The sequence below is a fragment of the Chlorocebus sabaeus genome, chromosome 21, assembly GCF_047675955.1.
Source record: "Chlorocebus sabaeus isolate Y175 chromosome 21, mChlSab1.0.hap1, whole genome shotgun sequence".
Lineage (NCBI taxonomy): Eukaryota > Metazoa > Chordata > Mammalia > Primates > Cercopithecidae > Chlorocebus > Chlorocebus sabaeus.
In genome coordinates, this window is record NC_132924.1 from 69,563,185 (window position 1) to 69,581,798 (window position 18,614).

Below are 18,614 nucleotides of genomic sequence, written 5' to 3' on the forward strand. Positions count from 1 at the left end.
TGTACTACCACCAAGCTTCATTATTAAACTAATTATTAAAACAACGAAACCCTAGAACAAGAATGCTGCATACTTTAGGTGATTGATGCCACGGTGAATCTTATGACTTACCTCTTTATCCCATACTGGGGACTGTCTTCACCATGTTACGTAGCTTCTGGTGATTTTATCAACTGGTATTACTTCTATCAAGTCATCTACTACGCTTTGGGATAGATAAAGTGAAAAAGCTTTTACTCTTTTATCTAAGTTAACTAAGGTTAGGGCTATGGTTGGTGGTTCAAGAAAGGTGATAGAGTGGTGGTATCTGATGGGTAAGGAATTGAGGAAATTTCATCTTCAGGCAAAAGTAAGGAAGTTAAGACAGAACTTCTCTGTTAACTCTCTCCTGACTCTTTCTATTATGGTGGTAACTGTTGAATAGGCTGTATTTAGTGTCACTAAGCTCACTAGGAAGTAGTAATAAGAAGGGACACCATAAATAAGAAACCAGCGGTGGCTATACACAGAGCCAGAGACTGTGCTCCAGCGTCACTTTGCTGGATCCCAGGCTGACTCAGGATTCAGTGGAGGACTCAAGCCTCTGGGAATACTGGCAAAAGAAAAGTAGGACCTTCATCTTAGGGAAGTTTAGGGGTCCGTCCTGAAGTTGAGTAGGACTTTTTTTTTTTTTTTAGAGAGTAATCCTGCTTGCTTTTATGCCCTACTGCAGCTAAGTGTACTTGCCTGTATGCAAATTTGAGTTCAAGTCCAGTAAGAGCCTTTCCGGTCCAAAACACAGATTGTAATCAAGCTCTATTTCACAAAGTCCCTGATTCAGTCTCATATTCTCTTCTCACTGCAGCAGCCCAACACCCAGATAAATGCAATCCCTTGTCAGGATATAATCCACATTTACGTTTATGTAGTGGCATTTTGCCTGCATTTCTGGTTTCTGCTTTTGTTTGTAACTGCAAATTTTGTCTTATGCTTTGGTGTTCCCTTTCTCTTCCCTCAACAAAGGGAAGAGACTTTCCATGCGTTTAACACTGATGCTTCTTACTGCCTTGACTATCCTGTCCCGTCCTTTGGAACCAGACTCTCAGTTACCTACCTCTTTCCCACCTCATAGCCTGCTTGCTTGTTTCGTGCCTAAACTTTGGTGTGCCATTCTTTCTAAATAATTCCTTTAAATTACCGTTTACAGAAATGAGCAATAAGTAATGAGTTAATCATGTTACTGCAGGGATCTAAATAATGTTTGAAAAATTTATTTACCGGTAAAATCTAAGTCTCAAAGATGGCATTAATGTTCCTGTTGTAGGGGTTGCTTTGGATAAGACTGAAGAGCATCTGGCTTATGGCATAGAGAAAAACAGTACTTTGCTGGAATGTACTCCACGATCTTTACAAGCAAAAGTTATCTGGTTTGTACAGAAAGGACGGGAGACAAGAAAAGAGGAGGTAATTCATAGCTGCACATTCACAATGTAGTGTTTTGCATATAGTGTGTGGTCAGTAAATAGATGATTTATTTGGATGCTGGAAAAATGAAGCTAGCTGTTGTACTATGCATGTCTTATTTAATAAGTCAATTTTATTTATTATGTGTGATTTATATACATACAATAATTTAAATATATATACATAGAGTTTTTATAGACATATACTGTATAAATACACATATACTCTACACATATATAGAAATCATTAATTTGGATCTTGGAAATAAGAATTTTTAAAAGAAGTACTTATAACTCATGATTTTATGGTCATGTTGTCAAAATGATAGTCTTAAATCATGACACCCAAGGCAATGTTGTAGAGAAATAGCAAAATTTAATTATCATTAACTCATATGTCTTAGTCATATGAATAATAATAGAATTAAAATAACAACACAGCTGCAACATTAAGCTCGTTGTGTAAGAAAGCTTTTCAATCATATATGAGACATTGACATAAGTGTTCTTGATCATGGGGAACAAAGGAAAGACCCCCACTCTTTCATCCTTTTTAGCAGTTGTAGTGGTGGCGATTGTATTTCTGTAATTGTCTTCTACATGATGGGAGAGGAATGACTTGGGTGCTTGTAGAGATGGAAGGATAGGCAGCTTTAAAGCACATGTGTAGAATAGGAGGCAGTTACTGGATAAAAGAATGTGAGTCAAGGGCTGTCTATAGAAAGAGTCCAGGGCATAAAAGGTCCAGGGCATAAAGCAGACAGGTAAGGCAGATCACATTGGTGATGTGGGCTTTGAACTCAGTTTTACAAAAGTGGAATTACAAAGATAGCAAGTAGAAAAAAAAAGAATATTTTAGAGGGAGAAAGAATATTGAATATAGAAAAAACGATCCTCGGTAAAGAAAAGGTTGCAAGTTGAATAATGAAAATGAGTTCTAGAGACCTGCCTTAGGTCACAGAGAAGAGGTAATAGGTACATTTTGGATAGAGAGTGAATCAATGGGAGGCTTCACCTCATTTTGGCACTGGAGATTAAACATTTCTCATTGGAACACAAAATTACTGATTCCAAATGCGGAGCACTTTGAACTTTTTATTCCTTTTTTCCTAGCCTATGGTGAAATTTAAAACCTAACATGTTTTTAGTTCAAAATCATACAGTACATTCTGGGAGATAATTAAATTTGTAAATCCTTGGTTCTTTGGGTAGGTTTTAGAAAGAAAGTCACCTCAACTTAACAAAGGCTATTAGAAATAATATAGAAATGCAATCAGGAAAGGAAAATTTTCTTCATGATGTCATAAGAATAAACACATGTCCAAAAATGTTATAGCATATTGCACTGAGTTAAATTGTTGATTTAGTATTAAAGTATTTTCCACTTCACAAATCTGAGGTGAAATGACTTTTTAAATTCCTCATAATTCCCTTGGCAGAAAAGGACCTGGTAATATTCCATAGTTCCTCCAAGCCGAATGGCTTCAGAAGACAGTGAAGTAATTCTTTTATCAGTGGTTTTCCTCACTCAGTATGTTCTGTTTCTAATTTGGAACTCACCATAATCTGCCTCATTTGGAAATCTTTACCAAATCATTTGACATGCTACATCCATCAATGTTCAATTATAAGGTTCTTTCTCATATTGTTGATATAATCTACTTCTCCATTCCTATAATTTTTAGTACCTATTTTCAACTACATTCAAATTTCCCCAACTAATATATTTGCTGATATTTGGACTTTGAATTTACTCTTTGCATTAAAAGTTATGTTATAATCAGCTATTATTAATACTTGGCTTTTTTGGACCTAGCTATATATGGATTGATTTATTCACAATATAAAACAGGACAAAACACAAAATTCTGACTTTATTAAAGGCTGAACATACGTGATGTATACACAAAGCAGAATAACTTTGCATGTGAGTGCTTTATTTAATAACAATTTTTGCACTACTGTCATTTATATGTCTCTTTTTTGTGAAACATAATTGCTTATCAAATCTTTATTTTGATAGGAAATCACTTATCAAATCTAGACCATTTAAAGGGATATTTATTTTCACCTAGTTAATTCTTATCTCCTGAGTAAATGCTTTATAGAGTACCCCTGACGATGCTCATCAAGGTTCCTCTCTGATGCTACAAACCAAGAGAAGTCATTGATTTATCAGACCACAGAGTATATACATCTTCCTTTTATTTAACCGAAATTTTTGATTCTGTGATGTCTGTCTATTCAGATTCAAACTCAGCCCTCTGGAGTTATCCAGAAGCAACATATTCATGTGGATAAAGTTTTTACCCAAATTAATCTTTAGAAACTGAATTAATCTTTAGAAACATACCTGAATTGTTAGAAAGCACTTACAAACTCAATTATCTGCTTTCTAAACTCTGGATTATAATGATTCTCTCAAATAGGCATTTTATAGACTCCTGCTTTCTTAAACAAAGCAAATGGAACGTAATCTCTATGTATTTTATTAATTCTATAAGTATTTATTGAAAGCCAACTTTTCTAGATACTTCATAGGGAGCGTTTTCCCTTGGCTTGAAGACCTTATTAATTATACTGAAGTAATAATAAGCTACTGTGAATTATAAATGTAAATAAATATATCAGATACTATATATATCATCAGTTATTATGATATCCTGAGAGAAAAGACACTTAATAAACAGAATTGACAACTGAGGCTACTATTTATATGTACCTATTGCACACAGGAACTGAGTAGGTAGCAGGTTATTCCTAGATCTCACAACTGCATGTTAGACATGATTTTCTTCATCTGACACGTGCAGAAACTAAAACTCAGAGAGTTATAGCTCATACACAAAGTCAGGGACAGACCTGACGTTTGAACTCAGGTATTCCTAACTCAAAAGCTGAGCTGTTTCACATTCATTGCCGCAGTACCAAGGACTGTTTTATGTGCATTTTATGGAATATACCATTTTATTATAAAGAATTGGTTTATAGATGAGGTAACTGAGGCACAGGATATTTAATAACTCCCCTGGTTACTTGCAGCTAGTAAAGTAGGTTCAAATCCAGGTGTCTATGTAATTTCTGCTAAAACACAAAATCTTCTGAAATCAAAATTCTAAATACAGCTTCAGAAGCTTTGGAACATAAAACAAATGGAAGACTGCTTAGAGCAGAAGTTCTGAGATTCAATTTCTAAAAAATGTTCCTGATGTCAGATTGATCCTTATACAGATTTTTCTTTGTCAGAGTTTAGTGGAGCATGTTGCTGCAGCCTTGATGACAAAGGCACTACTCCCCATTCTCAGATGTCAGAGAACCTGCCCTTAATTTGAACCATCCCCAATCTAAGCACTGATGCCAGGAACCATCGTTACACAACATACACAATATAGACATCAATGTATTTCCATTCTCGAATTGCCTTTTCAAGCTTCTACTATATGCCTATTGGTGGTACAAGATGACTTCTATATCAAAGAAAATGTGAGCCATCATTTGAGCCTATGCCAATATAAAATACAGAGTACCCCATCTCATTTTGTTGGGTGTTTTTTCGCAAAAAGAAATATTTTATTCATTTGTTTGAATTTATTTATTAAGCACTTACTATGTCCTGCTTTATAGAACTTACATTCTGAAGAACGTGGAAAGAAAATAATAACAATAATGACAAAGAGTGATATTAAATATATCAGATAATGATAAAGAAAAAAATGCAAGGGAGATTAAATTATAGGGAGAGGCTGGAATTTTAAAAGGGTGGCCATAGAAGGCCTAAGAAGGTCACCATAAAAGTGACATTTGGAAAAAAAATCTGAAAAAAGTAAGGGCATAGGTCATGTAACAGTATGAGATGAAAACTTTCTGGACAATGGGAACAGCAGATGCTAAGACCCTTGAGATAGGAGCATATGTGATATATTCAAAGAACAGCTGACTGAAGAACAGTGTGGCTGGAGGTTAGTGAGCAGTAGGGGGACTAATAGACTATGCATCAGAGAGGTCAGGTCAAGGAAAAGCTCATGCAGGGACCTATAGCCATTTCATAGGGTTTTGGTGTTCTGAATTAAAAAGGAAACCATTGTGTATTTTCAGCAGAGCTGTGGCACCATTAACATTTGTGTTTTAAAAGATCACTTTGGTTATTGTATTAAGATTATAGTAGGTTGGGGTGGGGATAAAGGTGGGAGTAGGTAGTCACTGAGGTTATAGGAACACACAGTATTAACTATAAATATGCATGCTTAAAGACAACTCTTAATGTGTTCATGCCTTCAAAACCAGATGATTTGCAAGTAATTGCCTCATACACATTGTAGCAATGTGCTTTGCTATATTTTTCACTATTAAGAAATTTGAAGGCTGTTTAACATCTCAGATGGAATACTATTTTGGACCTTCTGTTCTCTTCTGTTTAACTGTCTGCAATTGGTGTTTTGAACTCAATAAATGTCTACTCAGAGCCTACTTTAATAGGCAATGAATAAATCACAGTCTTAGCTTTTGTGAAGTTTACAGTCTTGTAGTAAAGACAAGAGTGCAAGCAGATACGTGTTCCTTAAAGATTCTATTGAAACCAAGGAAAAAGAAAATTGTCTCAACCAAGCGATTGGGTAGGGAGATGGCATAATAACCAATTGGGAAAAGATTCATGGCCGAGATGACATTTGAGCCACATCTTAAAGGATGAGTAGAGGGTAATTAGTAGAGAGAATAATGTTAGCTTATGTTTGAAGATAAAAAATAATATAGTACCTGTAAATTATGACTGGAAATGTGGATGCAAAAATGAGTACACAGATCAAGGAATCCATTTCAGTTTGTCTCTAAGCCAATGAGAACAACTTAGCTTGACTGTGTACACAAATTATTCCAGGAACTGGCACACAGACTTAGGAGATAAATAGAATGTCAAGAACATTTAGGATGATATTTCAATAGTCATTGAAAAACATTTGTACCACATGAACTAAACAGTTTTAGTAGAAAGGGAGAAGACAGGTTTCAATTTTTATGAGATAATATTAAGTGAATTTCATATTTGAGATAAAAGAGAAGCAATCACAAAATATTCACATGTTTATTGTCTGAGCGTCTGTGTGGCTAATGGCACAGTAATATGATTCCAATAATACAGGGGAAGAAACACGTTTGGGAGAAAGTTGTTGAGTTAATTTTTGGCTGTGTTGAACTGGCAGCTCTTATAAATCATTCAGGTGGAGCTGTCCTGCTATGTATCCATGTTCAGGAATATAAAACCCAATGGAAAGATTTGGCATGGCAAGAGATGTTGGAGAGATATCAGCAAAAATGTGGTATTCAAATTCAGAGGAATTAATAAAAGTAAGAACAATATAGCAACAATCAGTACTTAAATATGACTTACTGTGTACCAAGCATGATTAATATTTTTAATCCTTGCAACAGTCCCATGAAGGAGATATTTTTATTGTTTCTACTTTACAGATTTAAAAAACTGAAGCACAGAGAGATGGAGTTTCTTGCTTAAGATTACACAGCTTGTGAGGTCAGTTTGCATTTGAGCCCAGACAGTCTGGTTTTAATTTGAGGCCCTTAGACACAATGCAGTGATGCCTCCTTTAGTATAGCTTACCTTAGACAGTGATGAAATAAAAAGCAAAGTGAACTAACTCCAAAAGCAAGGGGAAAACACATATTTAAGGAAAAGTTAGAAGACAAACTCAAAAAGAGAAAGTAAAAATAGAAAATAAGTTGTAATTAGAGTTAGCATTCATTTAGTTCTTACTATGTGCCATGCTATTCTAAGTGCTTTATATGTAGTAACTTGCTTAAAACTAACAAAATTTCTCTGAGGTAGCTAATAGTTTTTAAATTACTTTTACAGATTTGGGGGTCATAGATGCATATTGATTACATGCATATATTGCATAGTGGTGGAGTCTCACCTTTTAGTGTACCCATCACCCAAATAGTGAGCATTATACCCAATAGGCAATTTTTCAATCCTCACCTACCTCTCACCCTCCCACCTTTTGGAGCCTCCAGCCTCTAGTATTCCACTCCTTATGTCCAAGTGTACTCACTGTTTAGCTTCCACTTATAAGTGAGAGTGCAGTATTTGACTTTCTGTTTGAGTCATTTCACTTATGATAATGTCCTCCAGTTCCACCCATGTTGCTATGAAAGACATTATTTCATTCATTTTTAATGGCTGAGAAGTATTCCATAGCATATATATGCCACATTTTCTTTATCCAATCATCCATTGATGGACATTCAGGTTGATTCCGTATCTTTACTGCTGTGAATAATGCTGTGATAAACATAAGAATGCAGGTATCTTTTTGATATAATGAGTTCTTTCCCTTTGGGTACATTCCTAGTAGTGAGGTTGCTAGATTGAATGGTAATCCTATTTTTAGTTCTTTGATAAATCTCTATATTGTTTTTCATAACGGTTGTGCTAATTTACTAAAGTTAAGTAAATGGCACAAAAAACTAGTTATGACACAAAATACTAGAGATACTAGTTAGGTACTAGTTAGTACCTCTAGAGCGGTATGGCTTAAATAAGTAGAAACAGTGAAGTTAGGAGGTGTGGTGTAATAAAACCCAGGAAAAAAGGAATTGGATAAGATATATTAAACAATATTCTTTGAACAATGCATAAAACAAGGACGAAGTTTCCAGGGATAATGTGTTAAGTGGGGTGTTAAGGCAGGATTCGTCTAATAACAAGTTAAGTAATGAATGGTACTGTTGAACCAGAAACTGCTAGTTTAGTGTACTGTACCAAAATATTTGAATGCCAAAGAGAGAGATCCACAAAGGTAGACAAGAGTAGAAATAAATTTTGTTTTGTTTTCTTTTTAGTAAAAAGGTGACTTGGTCATGTTTATAGGTTGAAAGGAAGTAGCTATAAAGAGGAAATGTGCAACTAGTTGATGAAGCAAAATAAAGAACATGTGGGAGAGAATATAATCACAGACAAAATTTAAGGGGTAAATTCTTAGAAGGAAAACAGAGACTCTTCATTCTTTAAATTAGGAGAAAATAAAATGGTTCATTTATGTGGATAATGTAATTTCATCAACAGAATTTAAGTTTAGCGGTTCCAAAGGTCAAATTCAGTGGGTATATATATTTCCACATACAGTTTTAATCTGAAATACAAGCCTAAATCTTCCTTCTATGAAGGCTGTATAAATTATTTTTTCTGTAATAACAGAGGACAAAACTGTTAAAATTATAGCCAAATCACCACTATACCCTGGTTTTGAAGTCTCAATTTCTGCAATTCTACATACTTGAATTTATAAACCTCCATAATAATTGCAAAAATTTTAATACCGAATAACATCCCTAAGTGAAGAAATTCATTCTTGTTAAGACATATAGTTAAGGTGATATAGTTGAAGTATATCTGTATGCACTTCTCTTTCTATAAAATGGATAAGCACTACATTTTAAAACTGAGTAAATGAGGGAAAAATTAAATATGCTTTATTTATGTAAATTTAACTAGTGATTGTGTGTAATTTCAGTTATAGTAAAGAAAACTGTAGTTTCTTCAAGCTCCTCAGAAGATTGGTACGTAATTCCTCACTTCATACACATTTTACACATTTTAAATGTTCTGTTTCATACACATTTTAAATGTTCTGACTTTGGAATGTGTTATTTTTAATCCAGATTTTTTTTTAAAATGTAGGTTCCCCTGAACTTGACAATTATTTAAAGCAGAAGCTGAAAAACCAAAGACGTGGGGGCCAAATTTGGCCCTCTGCCGCTATCGTAAATAAAATTGTATTTGAAAACTGCCACACCCATTTGTTTACCTCATGTCTATGGCTGTTCTTAGGCTACAACTACAAAGTTGAGTAGCTACAACAGAGACCACAGGACTTGCAAAGCCAAAATTATTCATTATATAGCTCTTTACAGAAAAAGTTTTTGATCCCTGATTTAAAGGCTCAAATAAAAATGCATACAACAGTAAAGTCCTATAAATGAATATTGTTGTGAAAAATGCCACTGTATTTTTTTGCAAAAAAGTCTTTTTGCAAAAACTCTCACTTTGTTCTAAAACTAAAATTTCATTGCAATGGATTTTCAAGAAAATGAAGCAATGTGAATAATTTCTTGAAATACATTCTTTTGGAGTTTAGTCATTTGCTGACAAAATCGAAGTATATCCCAAAGACACAATAAATGAGATTGAGTTCTAGGAGTGAGTTAAATAAATTTACACAAATCTCCTGTAGGGGAATTTGGGGGCAATCTCAAGACACATAAACTAACATCTATGCCTATGTCAGGCTGGCGTAAGGTAGAAAAGAAACTGCTGGCCCATAAGACCAGCATTATAATTTGTAGATCTCTTTGGTAAGCATGAAATAATTAATTTTTCCGTGATCATTATTGATCTTTTTATTGTGGATTCTCTATTTAAGAGGAAATATGTGTTTGTGTGTCTTAAAAATAAAGTGTGTCACTTTAAAATAGTTAATTGTATGCATAGACTGCTTACATAATGCACAAATATGCATGTTTATTGTAGTAAATGCAAAAAAGAATGTATATTGACATAAAAACTCTTAAACTTTAATTGCGCTTTGCTCTCAATTTTTTGTTTTACTCAGTACCAAAATTGGCACTTTTCAATACCCCCCCACACATTAAACCAGAGTGATACTTCCTATTCGCATACGCAATTCTACGGTCCGTCCCTAATAAATTAGGAGGCGTACTAGCACTCTTCCTGTCAATTCTTATTCTAACAGTCATTCCCATACTCCACAAATCTGCCTCAGACCACCTACAGGGTAGAATAAATTCACCAAAGTCAATTAAACACTGTTGAGTAATCTAATAACCATGGTTAACTTCTCAATGAGCAGCTCATTCCACATAACTTAGAGTTCATTGCCTCTTTGCTAAGTTTCTATAGTCTAAAATAAAACATAATTTTATTGATAATTCAATGCACTATGGAGACAGCTTCTTCTACAAAAATGAAACAATGAAAAATGGAGTGCACAAATTACAACTTTTAATACTGGGTTATGTCATCGAAGCTAGGAGAATTATGAAGTAAAATCTCCTTTTTATTTTACCATTTTGTTTGTTAGATGACTCATATTTTCCTTACCTTTACCAATGCTATCCTATGGTAGTAATTCCAAGGGATCAAAGCCAGCCATAAGTTTACATTTTTATCTTTACGCACGACACTGAAAGCATAAGTTTTTGTTCCACATTAATATTATTTCTTTGTTTTTCTTGTTTTTATAATGTAAAGTGCATGAACTCTTGCCTTATTTGAACCATCTGTTTAGTAGTTTTGACGTTCTTTTTCAGTCTATTTAAAAAATGTGCTCATCTTTCTAAACTAACAACTCTTTACAACAGGTAAATATTCAGAATTTAATTTTTTAGCCTTGACAAATGTATTTTTATAATATCATTTATCTCTTTTTTTTTAGTTGTGCAATAATTAGGAGGCTAGTCCATTAATTTCAAGTTTCTTCCTTTTACAATGGCAGAGACAGAGTTCCTATTGTATACATGGAGAATATAAAACAACTTGTGGTCATAAGAAGAGGAATGAATCTAGAGTTTTTAACTGAACTCTGTTCTGTTAATTTTCTAGGAGAATATTGAATATATTTCAAAATGAAACATTTTCTCTTAGATCTATGATATCAGTTATGGATCTAAGTCTCATGCCACTGACACCATGCTAGCTTTGTGCATCTGATTAAACCGGATAGCATGGTAATGCAGAAAGTCCAATGCACATATGTACAGTAGATACTCCAAAATACCAATTCCCTTCACTTGCAAGTTCCTTTTGTTCTAGTATAGATTATAGTTTATATGGTCTTCCAGATCATAAAAATATGCATGTGTATGAAGATATCCCAGCATAGAGCTTTATATCTGGACTACATTGTTTTAACTCCACAGAATAGCTATAATATTGAACCATTCTCAGGCATTGTCTCTTCACCCTACACTGAGATGTTGCCTAAAGGAAATGTATTTATTATGATGCTGTTGTTAGAAACCTCCCTCTCTTTTTATAAGAACATGCAGAGAGATTTTTCTCAAGTCTCGGTGCCAGGAAAGATGTACTTATTATAAGGAGTAATTTTAAAAATATATTTTAGGGACATTTTAAATCTTAGAATTTATCATATTTTCTTCTTTTGGTTACTAGGAAATTTAGTATTGAATTTCTACTTCAGTTATAGTTGTTGCACAGTTCCTTATATTGTGCAATTTTGTTTTCAAACACTGTCTTTACTTTCATCCTCTTTAAACTTAATTTCTCTTCAGAGATTCTTATCTATGAAAATTTTAAATAAACCATTAATCACAAACTTCTCTTTATTTAATTTTGAGCAGTATTTCTAAAATCCTACGATTATAGTATACTAGATTTGAATAGATCTTATAAACAAACTTAGTTTATTGGTTGTCAAACCACATTAATCATTACAAACAACTGGAGATTTTTTTTTTTTTTTCTTTTTTTGCTTGCTTGTTTCTGGCTCTTGTTTTTTTTTTTTTTTTTTTTTTTTTTTCCCGCTTCAGATGCATAATTTAGTTAATCATACGACTTAGTTTATGGCACATTGTGATGATTGGTTTATACAAATTTCTCGTTTGACTTTGTTTTTCCTGGACCTCCTTTTTCTACTTTCATCCTTGTTTCCCCATATACATCTGTTGAAATGATTGGAATAAGTCCAATACTATGTTTGCAAACTGAATAGGTATATAACATTTGAGTATGCATGAACTGTAAAAGTAAATGCATTATGTTATAGATTATATTCTCTTCCTTACTTTGTAAACTCAACACTATGTTTTTATAGTTTATCCCTGTTGCTGTTTGTGTCTCTATTTCATTGCTTAACTGTTACTTAACATACCATAGCATGTATACATTGCTCTTAATTCATCCTTAATTCTCCTAAATGTGGACATCCATAGTGTAATTAACTCCTGCTATCACAGCTTTAACAATCATCTCTGCAAATAACCCCTTATAGATCTGAGTGCAAGTTTTTGCATTGTTATTTGTCAACATCCTTCATTTCTGTAATTATTGTCAGCTTGCTCTCAGGATTTCTGCACTGTCTAGACTCCCAAAGCAGTTCATGTGGGTTCCTGTTTCCCCACATGCTCACCAATGTTTGGTATTATCTTGTTTTCTAAGTTTTGTCTTTCTTCGGGCTATAGGGTAATGTCTTGTTTACATTTGAATTAATTAATTAATTTATTTATTTATTTATTTATTTCCTTCTTTCTTTCTTTCCTTCCTTCCTTCCTTTTTTTTTTTTTTTTCTATATGGAGCTTCACTGTTGTTGCCCAGGCTGGAGTACAATGGCATGATCTCGGCTCATCGCAACCTCTGCCTCCTGGGTTCAAGTGATTCTCCTGCCTCAGCCTCCCAAGTAGCTGGGTTTACAGCCATGCACCACCACGCCTGGCTAATTATGTATTTTTAGTAGAGACAGGGTTTCTCCATGTTGGTCAGGAGTTTCTCCATGTTGGTCAGGCCGGTCTTGAACTCACGACCTCAAGCGATCCGCCCGCCTCAGCCTCCCAAAGTGCTGGGATTACAGGAGTGCAACACTGCACCCAGCCTAAATCTGAATTTCTAACTTTACTAGTAAGGTTGAATATTAACTTGCATTCTTACTAAACATTTGGATTTTTCCCTTTCTGAAGTGCCCATTTATATGCTTTTTCCATTTTTTCTTTTTATTTCTCTTTTTGTTGACTGGAAAAACTCTTTCGCCTCTTCTAGATACGAATTCATTCTTGAATATAAATGCCCGAAATTTCTCCTTTGATATCGTGTATGTTTTTGAATATAACATGTTTTACATGTTATGGTTTTGAGTTATTTATAATGACTTTCTTTCCAGCATAACCCTGTATTAAGACTTTTTTTTCCACATTTGTTCTCCTCCACATAGTGTGATAGGTTTCCCCGAATGAGCTTTTAAACAATTCACTGTGTCTCTCCTAGGTAACCATCGGTATCATATTTCAAGTTTATATTGAAAAGTGTTTTTAATAAAATAAATTTGTATTTTTATGCTGTCATATTAGGTATATTTTCTGTAAGTAAAATAAATAAATATATATACACATATATGTGTGTGTAAGTATAAAATTGGTCAAAGGCAGACCAGATAAATAAACAAACAAATATATAAATTGTTTTCTCTATTTCTTAACTAAAACTGATTTTTTTATTAAATGTATTCTCAAGTAAACCAATTCAAGGTCTATGTCTGTCCGTTTCCTGTGAAAGTATGGAACCATATGGTTGATAGACATGGAAATAACTGCTTCTTCCTGACCAGCTACCAGATGTGCAGAGTTCTTTGTTCAATTACATTTTTTTAATAGAAATTATAAAACATACTGAATCAATCTTTATAGCTAAGAATAATAAAACCATTCTCAGCAAAAATTGTGTATTTATATAGATCGCCTATAAGAATATTTGATAGAAATGATGTATTATGCACTATCTTCTTGGTGGAGAAAATCTGGCCTGCAGACATAGAAAAAAACACAGATGGATGAAAACAATTCTGTAATCAAGATTGGATATTGGAGGTACCCAAGTAAACTGACATGGAAAGACTAAATTGTGGAAGAACTTCAGATACAAATTTCTAAGTCATTTTATATTTTTAGGTATTTATAGTCCATGTAAGATACATTTAACTTTCTAGGTGATTTAACCTACATAATGTATGGCCCTCCAGACAGAGCATGAAAACAGCTTATATTCCTGTCTTTGTAATGTGGATTTGTCATAACCAAGAGTGTGGATCAAAATTCTGAGAGGCAGTACCTCTAACATGCAAATAAACAATGTAGGACAGTTTCTATGGTAATTGTCATGATTTCATATCTTGAATCTTGACCAGTCTAGACTTTATATGTACATAATGTAGTGTTTGTCAAACTTGGATTTCTTATTATTCTTTTTATATCCTGCTTTTTAAAAATCCCAAATTTGAAAAAACAAGCAACAAACAACCAACCGTAATTCTAGTGGTCAAGAATTTGTATTTATTTTTAGTTTTGCTTTTTGCTTTGTTTCCAATTACTTTCATAAACTGCTTTCCATAAGCTGGAAACTAGGCTAGATCACTTTCATATTTTCTCATGTATTATTCAGTCTCACAGGAGATATAATAGAGACAACAAAGGATCACATTCAATAAGGATGTTTGTATGCATTTTTTTTTTTCAGGTAAAGGCAATGTCCTAAGAATATCTGTGATGTAGCACTCTCATCAGTTACTAAGTGCTCCTGAAACCATGTTTGCTCCTTCTTATTCAAATTATTATTGGATTTACCTGGAAGTTGTTAATATCTTTTGCATATATCTGTATGGGTATACCCCATTGCTATACATGTTTGTGCTCTATAAATGAATTAGTATGTTCTCATTTTACACTATCTTCTGAATTCTTTACTCATTATAGAATAATTCAGAAGAATAAAGAAATAGGTCTTTGCCATTTAAAAACATATGTTTGGAGAGACGAAACTTGCATGGAAAGATAATTTGAAAAGGAATATAAATAACAGCTTTTGAGCTACAAATGTAAATGGTATTGTGTTACAAAAAGAAGCAAAACACCTTCAGGGGCTATAAAGGAAGCATTTATAAAGTAATGGAAAGTTTAGTTAAGCCTGGAAGGAAATGAAAAAACAAATGGGTTGGTAGACAGTAGAAAGGAGTTTATTTAAGGGAAAAAGAGTATGTTCAGAATAAGAGCTGAGAGTGGAAAGCAGGGTGGCGATGCAGGGGAATGGCAGCAGAAAGCATTACGAAAAGGAGGGTTTGATTCTAGTAAAGTACAGGTTGCCCCCACCACCTGCCCTTAAAAGTGAAACATCTTCCTGGGCTGCTGGCACGATTTATATTAAAATGTTCATTAAATATTCACAAGAATAAAACAACACATACTTTCCTTATGATTGTAGCTTTTATTAAAATATTGAGCCAAAATTAAAGATAAATTATAAACAAATTGATGCATCATTAAAATGTTTATTTACTATGCATTTTGTTTTTACTGAAATATGTATCTCTATGACTGTAAGATGAGACACAGATTGCCACATATGTGTATGTATAACACTTTCTGCCTGTAGCTATACCATGTGATGACTCCATCCTCCCAACACTTTATTCAAGTGACCTTGAAACTTTTCATGTGTATTACCACATGGGGATGTTGTTTCATTTTCATTTGGCTGTAACTTGTCATTAACATATTATACCCATCTTGGTTCTTTTTATCATTTGGAAATACGGCCTTGAAAGCGGCTCTGAATCTATGAAAAACATAAACACTAACACTGAGATTGATCTTTCACATGATTCCAAATATAGTTTATTAATTTATATTGATTTTTGTGTCAATAAACACAATAATTTTAAAAATCTTTATTTAAGAAAAAGTTGATCTTTAGATCTCCAGAAATGCACCTCTTCCACCAACCCTAGTTTGAGAAACACTACATTAAGCAATTTTGGGATCTAGATTTAGAAAGGCAGGATCTGGTTAATGGAGCAATTCTTACTGCTCAGGCAAGAAACAGAGATCTGAATAAGTTCTAAATCAGGATGTTGACAAAAGAAAGTGAGCTTTAAAGAAGAGTAAATGAGTATCCATTTGTTGAAATAAGTCGGGAAAGATGATCCAAGAAATTTACTTGAAGGTCTGTTGTTAGATACTTGAGTGTAATGTTGCATGCTCAAGTGTATGAAGGTTAACAGGCGAAATGATGGTAATAAAGGAGAGAGGACACTTTTACAGGGGTGTGAGAAAGGCCAATTTGGGAAGATGATATTTCATTCAGTTATGCAGGATGAGAAGAAACTAGCTTTAAAGAAGCGTCTTGAAGCAGAGATACACACAGAGATCCTGAAACAGAATCAATCTGGGTATGAAAGAAGAAACAGAAAAAAAGGGAAGATCTGGGGAGTTTGGCATGAGATAAGGTCAAAGAAACAGTTATAAGGTATGAGAATTTAACACTGCAGCAAAAATGGTGATGAGGAAGGGATGTTTTAAGGCTCACCACTGAAGAAATGTAGACAGGAATTTGTGATAGCATATAATGAGAGAGAAGTATAAATGATCAACAATTGAGGATAGGGAGACTAGAACAATAATGATGTCATGGCCAGAAATAGGGAAGTTAGTAAATGGAGGGCAGTTTGAGTGGGAAGATACTGAATTGTACATATTAAAGGATGATGTATCTTTCTTTTAGTCAAAAACACCAAATCCATTGTTTTTTTGTTTTTAACTAACAGAAAACACAAAACAATGGATTATCTATGTGTAAGATGTACCATTTTAGGGAAGCTGGCTGAAACAAAGAAATAAAAGTGCTATCGAATGGATGGAAATAAAACGTGAGATCAGTGAAGGATGGAGGATTGCACCTTGAGGCAATGAGAAATCTGTAGAAGAAACCAAGAAAGAGTAAAGAAAATAAGGACAGTATAATGGCCCATACCACACAGAAAATAAAAGATGTTTAAGGAGGCAGGTTTCATCCATATCAAATGCAGCCATAAGTTTTAAAACAATAGAGGCTTACTTCAGAGTCAGTATCATGTGAGACACGGGTTGGTCACAGGTTGCAATAGATGGTAAAGTTATGGAGAACACTAGTGCTGGAAAATAAGTTTGTTCAGAAGCCTGGCCTGGAGGCATGAGTAAATAAGCAGAAGTACACAAAGTCCTGTAAGAGTTAGTTGCCTGTAACAGTTGGTAAGGATATTCTGAGAAAAACCTATCAATAAAACAGGTTGTTTCTATATAATGAAGATGGTTTTGCTTTGAGGGTCTTCTTGGTTCCTCACTGGAGGATTTTGCTCTCGAGTTAATGGCTACAGCATTCTGCCTACCAGGACGTGGTCCTGCCAAGTCAAGGGAAGCACCTACAAAAGACTTATGGAGCCTCTTTTATTAGCCCAACTAGGACACTCTGAAGCTTCTGAGTAATTAACTTACTTTGCATGGCTGGAAAAAATGCCTTTGGGATGCCACATAATTTATAAATGACATGCCTATTTCTTATTGTACTATACTACTACATTTTGCCATCTGTTCCACAAATTGTGGTTTGTGGATGCCCGTTTCCACACCTGAGTAATCACATTGAAACTTCATCTATCTATGCCGGGTCTGATCAAGGCAGGGAAGAGCTGAGTCTGGCATTCCTGGCCAGGACCTATCACGGGGACAAAAACATGCTTATCATTAACAGCCTTTATTGCCAAAGTGTTTGTAATTATTGCCTCTACATTTCCTTTATACTGAAAAAGATGAATATTGCTTTCATTTTTGTATTCTCAAGGGTGAAATCTGTCAGCATACTGTGAACCACCTTTATACCATTATCAGAAGATCCTGGGCCATAGGAAAACATGATTGTTTGTAGTTAGATGAATGCATAGAAGAAAGGTAGAGGTAGATATTGATAGCACTGTGCAAAAACTCCTCACCTATTTTATTTAATCTTCACAACAATTTTTCAAATTATTAAGTTATCTTCATTTTACAAAGAAAACTAAGGCAAGAAATATACATGGAATGCCCTAAATCACGCAATAAATAGTGGTGCCAACATTTGACTCTAACTCTGCCGAATGTCAGATCATTTACTCACTAGTCCAGCTATTTGTGATAAAACATGAGCTATTCATTGGAAGCCTTATCTTGCTCTTCTTACTCTGAATTATACTTATTTATTTATAGAAATAATGTGAGTAATTTATTATATCAAAAACATGACAAAAGACATTTGAGCACTGAAAGTATATTAAAACTTAATATTTGCTAGACTGTCTGATCCTTTAGAGCAGGAACTGGATTTTACTTGTTTATTTTTTAATCTCCTGTAAAGGATAGCCTATGAAAATGTAAGGGATGTTCACTGAATTGATTAACTGATGAATTTTTTTGTAAGAAGACAAAGTGAAAGGAGTCCAGTCCTCTAAAGAGAGGTCCTTGTAGAAACATTGGCCCCTACACTCTGGAGGGCATAATAATTCCTGAAAGAATGTGGGAAGTGGTATTTGTTCTGTCCGTGGAAAAACAAATGTTAAAAAATAAATTTT

General features: G+C 34.0%; 1 protein-coding gene across 2 annotated transcripts in view; it reads left to right on the top strand.

The window, feature by feature from the left end:
• The window catches only part of SEMA3E (semaphorin 3E), a 277,385-nt gene that overhangs the window by 253,937 nt on the left and 4,834 nt on the right, over nucleotides 1-18,614 (top strand). For both annotated transcript variants that reach the window (XM_007982335.3, XM_073009166.1), the window contains exon 16: nucleotides 1,304-1,443. In XM_007982335.3, the coding sequence (XP_007980526.2) occupies nucleotides 1,304-1,443 (140 nt within the window). The remainder of the gene's footprint in view (nucleotides 1-1,303; nucleotides 1,444-18,614) is intronic.